The sequence below is a fragment of the Diabrotica virgifera genome, chromosome 7 (genome assembly GCF_917563875.1).
Source record: "Diabrotica virgifera virgifera chromosome 7, PGI_DIABVI_V3a".
NCBI classification, from domain to species: domain Eukaryota; kingdom Metazoa; phylum Arthropoda; class Insecta; order Coleoptera; family Chrysomelidae; genus Diabrotica; species Diabrotica virgifera.
Window position 1 is genome coordinate 114,811,472 of NC_065449.1, and position 6,623 is coordinate 114,818,094.

The following is a 6,623-nucleotide window of genomic DNA, read 5'->3' on the forward strand; positions in this document are numbered from 1 at the left end:
CATGACTGAACTATTCTCTTCGTCTTTGCCTGCCCCATCTGACCACATCTTGCACGCCACATTGTTCCACATGTTCCCTTACTTAAGCGGCTACATCAACTTGTCATCAAAACATTATTGCAGTTTTAATTTTGAATATTTTGTTGAGATTTTTGGCACACATACTCGTTATATAGTAAACAAAGGCGGTATAGAGCTAAATTTCAAAAATAGGTTAGTATGTGGAAATTACTCTACAATTAAATAAAATATTGCAAAAAGAGCCTGTACCGCCATTAAGAAGAACAAAAGAATGCACTTTCTTCAAATAAACTTCTTTATCTCATGTCTAGATTTTGTGTCATATTGAAACTACTAAAATTGATTATGTATAATAAGAAATCGAAAATATTATAACTAATAATAGACTGGATCCCGCGTACCAAAAAAGTTGATCAGTCAGGAGCCCTTTAAGCTCAACTTTTGCGGTGGGTGGGCCCTCTCTTATTTGTTGTCTTTAAATTGATATATTCGATGGTTGGTTGATTTACTTATTTAATACATTGGCGTACAAGGGGTAACAAAGTCAGAAGTACAACTTTGTGACGACAGTTTTCTTTGTGAATTTAATCCAAAAAATAAACGTTTCTGCAAATAAATATTTATCATATTCATATATGGATAGGCCTGTATCCCGCGTATTTTTAAAAAGTTGATTATTAGCAAGCTGAAAATTTGTTAATAGCTTAACGGTAACTAGTCGGACAAGCTTTGATGTACGGGAACACTGGAACAGGAAAGTTTTAATTGTGGAACAGTTTAAAAATTTGGAACGTCAGATTACGAAAACGTCCCATGTATTTTGTCTGACAGAACATCCAATTGATTTGTTACCCTTCCATTAAACTCTCATACAAAAATCAGACTGCTATTACTAACCACTATGATTCCTATCATTTGACATGTTCTTCGTGTTCCGCTCATTAAAATGCCCAGTTGGTGATAAACACCAGTCTGATTTGTGTATGAGAGTTTAATGAAATGATAACAAATCAATTGGAAGTTCTGTCCGACAAAATACATGGAACGTCTTCGTAGTATGACGTTCCAAATTTTTAACCTGTCCCACAATTAAAACTTCCCCTGTTCCAGTGTTCCCATACATCAGTGTCCCCATACATCAGTGTTCCCATCAAAGTTTGTCCGACTAGACACCGTTAAGCTATTAAAAAATTTTCAGCTTGCTATTAATCAACTTTTTGGTACGCGGGATCCAGGTCTATAACTGAATAGGCAACAAAGAGAAATAGTCACTGTCATTTTGACAAACCTGCATCGGTTTATTAAGTGTAATAGCACGATTCTCTTATCTGTTCTGTTATCTAGAATCTAGATCGATATCTGTTAAATGCAGTAGTGTATTATTTTCTAAGATATTGAAATTCGTTAGTGTTGATCCATAGAAAGTGTGACGTTCCGCCCCTTATAGAATCGATTATTGATGGGAAGATATTATTTAACTATCCAAAATATTATTTAATTATTTTCAGAATTATTTTCTTTCAATGTTTATTCAAATAGAACTTAAACCCATCTCAGAATTTTTAAATGCTTGATGACGTCACATTTAAAACGTGGCAACATTGGTTTCCCCACTTTGACAGCCAATGCTTAGTAGAGGGGTACGAAGGATTCAGCTGTGAACGTGAGCCTTGGATTGCCATTGTTTCTCGAGTGTTCGGTCTGAATCGTAGTGTGCGGAGTCATTAGACTCAATTATTCACCTCTAATTCTCAGTTCCAAATTGATTAAATATTACAACAAAAGTATAGTGAAGTTATCCAGCAGCAGTGGATTTGAAGAATTTTAGAGCATACTATATCCAATGAGTTCTACCCCGGTAAATACACATTTTATTAAGTATTTTATTCAGCCATTTTGGAAGTCCTTGACATTTGCTAACTAAGTTTCACATAGTCTATTTTCATGGTTTTTATGTTTTATTTTCATGGATCAAACTCATCTAGAGATAATTCAATATTCGTTGTTAATTTGTGCTTCCAGTTGGAAAATAGAGCTAATTTAAACTCCATTTTTTATATTCCTTTCAAGTCTACAGAACTCCTATCTTTTGAACGATGATCAAATAAGTATCCATCGCTTAGTCTTACTATATTTTATCCTTGTATAATATATCTATATACCGGTGTATATATTATAATAAAATATTCTTTCACAGTAATTATATTTTGTATTTCAATTGGAAATTACTTGTGTTATTTGACCAAGGTCATCTGATAGCAACTTGATAAAAGGTCAAGCTGTCTAGTCATTCAAGTTTTTGGACTTAATGACCTATTTCTTCTTATTCCCATAGGAATAAAAACACCTCCTCGTATCTCTTGCTTCTTTTTTTTGACATTGGTAGATTGGTAGTAACACCACACTGTGTTTTTTTTAGCACCTACCATGAAATCTTAAAGCCACCCTACAACAACACCAAGGCCAGACCACACAGAGAGAAACAATCAATAGGCGACCAGCCTGGATTATTTCCACATTTTCTTTTTTTGAGTACCTCCAGCTGCTTTCCAACAGTTTTGAGTACCTTCAGCTGCTTTCTACCAGTCTTCCTCTCCTGTACCTCCAGCAGGACAGCTGCTAGCGAGAGTTAGCACCCTTGGATGCTCATTACATCAACTTCAAGATTAGGAAAGAGTGGTTTGTTTGGGAACATTTACTGTGCTCTTATTAAAGACAGACTGGTTTTGTGATATTTAGTACATTTTTTTTTTATAGTTCAATTGCACACACATTTTTCCTGCTTTATATTTTTTATAGGTTTTTTTTTTCTTTACAACATAATATTTAATTGATAGCGTTCCCCAACACTCTGCAATCTATAAAGGTATAAATTTCTGAGCTCAGATATTTTCCCTGATAATAGTAGTCGGTACTCTTATCTTGATTATTTTTAGGCTGTGTTCCACTTTTGTATAATTATTTAAACTCATTCCATTATTTTAGTATATGTTTAATTAAATTTTTAAAAATTAACTTCACATATTAGTCAAAATTGTAATTATTAACTTTATTTAACTTGAACTTATTAACTTTACTTAACTTTAACTTATTAACTTTATTTAACTTTAACTTTAATTTATTAAATTCATATGAACTTCTGGATTCTAATCCCTCAGATTAGTTTTTGGTTTCACTTGTTATTATTACTATTATAAACCACGAGTTAGGAAAAGGATCTGTGTATCCACTCGTAGGTTTATTTATTCAATAAGGCTTGTGCCTGTCCCACTCACAGTGAGGTATTTATATGTTATATATAGTATCAGGTAGTATTTAATTAAGGTGTACGTATTATAAACGTACAATTATTATTTGGTGAGGGTTCTACTAACCTAGTTGTAAGTTGTACTTCCTGTATTAGAGGTACCCGTAGTCAGTTTTTCTAACCTTATAAAGAGTATTCTTAGATCATAGTTGTATGATGATTTTGTAATTGACTTTCACTAGTATCACTTTTTCCTGTCATGTTAGAGTTACACACTAGTTACTTGTCCTAACTCAGAGATTGTTAAAAAGATCTAGTAGTTACATTCAATAAATATACATTTATTGTGATTTTTTTTTCTTATTACTCCTTTATTTTTAGTAGTATATTTTATAATTTAATAATCTTTAATAACTTTTCACATACTTGTACTACAAATTTAACATACTCTATAGCAGCGTAGAATACCTGGAAGAGCGTTAACCTAGTTATCCTTCTTCTGGCGCCCAAAAATTCATTCTATTTTCAGTATATTATTATATTTACTCTATCTATTTTCTGAACCTTATCTTCATATCTTCTTTTCGAGCCATCATTGTCACTTCCTTTAATCTATTGTCTGGCCAAAAATAGCCGTGCAAATTGGCCGAATCCTTCCTTGAGTGTCAAGTGGCCCTTCTCATACATATTTAGCTAGCCATTCAAGTTATATCTATCTATTAATGATTTCTCATCTCTAGTCCTGTATCAATTCGATATTCTTTGTCTTGGCATCCTTCCATACAAATACTACTACAAAGTTGTATTTTAGTTACTCCAGCTTCGTCAACGGAGAAGCCACACATTTTTGTCCTTTGGCTACATTAAGTAGATCTTCTTCTTTTTACTACTTCTGTTGGAGTTTACCACTCCCTTTTCATTCACTCCAACAGAAAATCATCAGCGAGTTGTTACATTGGCGCCCAACGTGGGGCTTTATTTTTGGTCTGAGACAGTATTCATTTAGGTCAATTCTTCTCTTTTATCTGAAATCTCTTTGTTATTTCCGTTTGGTATCCTATACACATATTGTTACTTATTTATTTTATTTTTAATTTCTGATACATATCAGGTATTCTTAAACGCTGTTTTGATTTTTGTTTATATTTTGGGACCTCATTATAGTATATGTTTGTGCAGCTTACATTCTGGGTTAGATTTTGAATTTTTATTGGGAACTTATATTTAATATTGCTATTAATAATATAATTCATATAACAATTTTATTTCTTCAGTCAATAGTGGTATAGTTGGAGGTACAACTAAGTGTTGATTATTATTATTATTATTATAGATATATATTTTTTCTAGAGTGGTGGTAAGTTACATATAAATAAAAAAATTTACTTCCAGTATTTAGGTAGTAGGTTTACTTGAGTATACAATATTTATTGGATTATTTATCCATTTATTTGATCTTATATATTTATTTGATCTTATTTATTAGATTATATACTGCATTATATATATATGTTTTTTTTTGCTGGCTATTTTGATTTTGTTGGTGTGTTGCTGATATTTTCTCGGTTTATATTATATATATTTTGCGTGCAAACTTTCATATTTTCATATTTTTCATATTTCTGTTCTTTGGACTATTTGTCAATAACTTTGCTCTCATCATGTGTGCTTTTAAAGCTGAACATCTTCTGGTGGATGAATTGGATTATGAATTAAAGATTCGGGACATAATGCCAGAGGAGTCGACAACTGTCGATAAAAAACGCAATCTTTTGAGAGGTGCTTTGAAACAAGAAGCTGGCAATAGAAGTTTTCTCCAAATTTCAGCTGTATCCCTTCCTTTTGAGGAACAACAAAAAGGAATCACTGAAACATTGGACAGCTTGTCTAAAAAAATCGAAAAGTTTAGGGGAACTGTAAAGGATACAGAGTATGCGCGATTAACATCTCGTCTAGGCCATATTTCTGCCCGTGTACACTTGCTACACTGTCCTTCTGAAGAACAGGAACCGTTCAAGAGGTCTGTTTCTCTTAAAATATTAACACTAGAGGGTGAACTTGATTCTAGAGTTAACCCCATTGCTACCTCTACTCCTAATGCTTCAGTCAATGTACCTAGCTTTACGTACTCCAAACCTGTTCAAGTACACAAATGGGGTATTTCATTTTCAGGTGAAAAACAGCACACTGATGTGATGTCATTTTTAGAAAGGGTTGAATGTCTTCGAATATCTAGAGGTGTTTCTGAAGAGGATTTGTTTGCTGCTTCTGCTGAGTTGTTCACCGGGACCGCTTTTACATGGTTTATGAATAACAGGGGTAATTTTTCTTGTTGGTCTGATCTGATTAAAAAGTTGAAGTCGGATTTTCTTCCGTATTCATTCCAGGATGATTTATTAGATCAAATTAAGAATCATAAGCAGAAACCTGGGGAATCTGTTACTATGTTTATTAATACTATATTAGGTATGTGTAGTCGTTTAGACACTCCTTTGTCAGATTTAGCTAAAATTAAAATCATCCTTAAATGTCTATTGCCCTTTTATCATCAACAATTAGCTCTTATGGACATTCAGAACATTGATGACCTTACTATAAAATGCAAACGTTTGGAGGAAACGTTATCCTGGTCTTCTCAACCTCCATCCACATCTCGATCCTCTTCTAACTCTTCTTCTCAGCCAACTTCCTTTAGGCAACGTTCTTGGCTAAATAAGGGTCATGAACATAATGTTTCGGTTGTTAGTTCTCTTGTCTGCTGGAATTGTGATCAGCCTGGTCACCCATTTTACAATTGTGGGATTCCTCAAAATCGTATTTTCTGCCATGGTTGTGGCCGAGAGAACACCCTTAAAAGAAACTGTTCTAAGTGTTCGGGAAACGACACGTCGGAGGTCCGTCCCCTGAACGTTTCTCCGTCCAACATCCAATCAGGGAATCAAACCCCATCGTCAAACGAAACTGCTGGACCAAGCACATCCAGCAACCCAAACCCATCTTCACGAAAAGGGAAAGGGGTGTCGTTCAAGAAAGCAGCACACACCACAAAACAAAATTAAACCAGAAATTTATTTCTATAGATAATACGTTAGATTCGCTTGATTCAAATGATCACAGATGGTCATTTACAAACGCTTCTTTGATTGGTAGTGTTCAACGTAACAATAATAATTGTGATAGTAATGTGGTTCCATTATCTATATTAGATTCTAGTTTTGTTAATGATGATGATACGTCTGGGTTAGTTCCATATAACGGTTGTAGACAACCAAATACTTTAGATCTAGATATTAATTCGTTATTAGTTAGGAAACAAAATGATAATAGGCCATATCTTCCTATTCAAATTTTAGGA

The 6,623-nt window shown here is 33.5% G+C and overlaps 1 protein-coding gene across 1 annotated transcript; it reads left to right on the top strand.

Annotated features, from left to right (window-relative positions):
* Nucleotides 1–1,502: 1,502 nt before the first annotated feature.
* On the top strand, nucleotides 1,503–6,327 carry LOC126887996 (uncharacterized). Its single transcript, XM_050655966.1, has 2 exons — nucleotides 1,503–1,879; nucleotides 2,441–6,327. Exon 2 carries the CDS (start codon nucleotides 4,930–4,932, stop codon nucleotides 6,325–6,327), a length of 1,398 nt encoding a protein of 465 aa, XP_050511923.1. The 5' UTR covers nucleotides 1,503–1,879; nucleotides 2,441–4,929.
* Nucleotides 6,328–6,623: the final 296 nt, after the last annotated feature.

Bases quoted from the DNA above. Each gene is read 5' to 3' on its own strand.
- LOC126887996 (XM_050655966.1), top strand. From the start codon at position 4,930: ATGTGTGCTTTTAAAGCTGAACATCTTCTGGTGGATGAATTGGATTAT.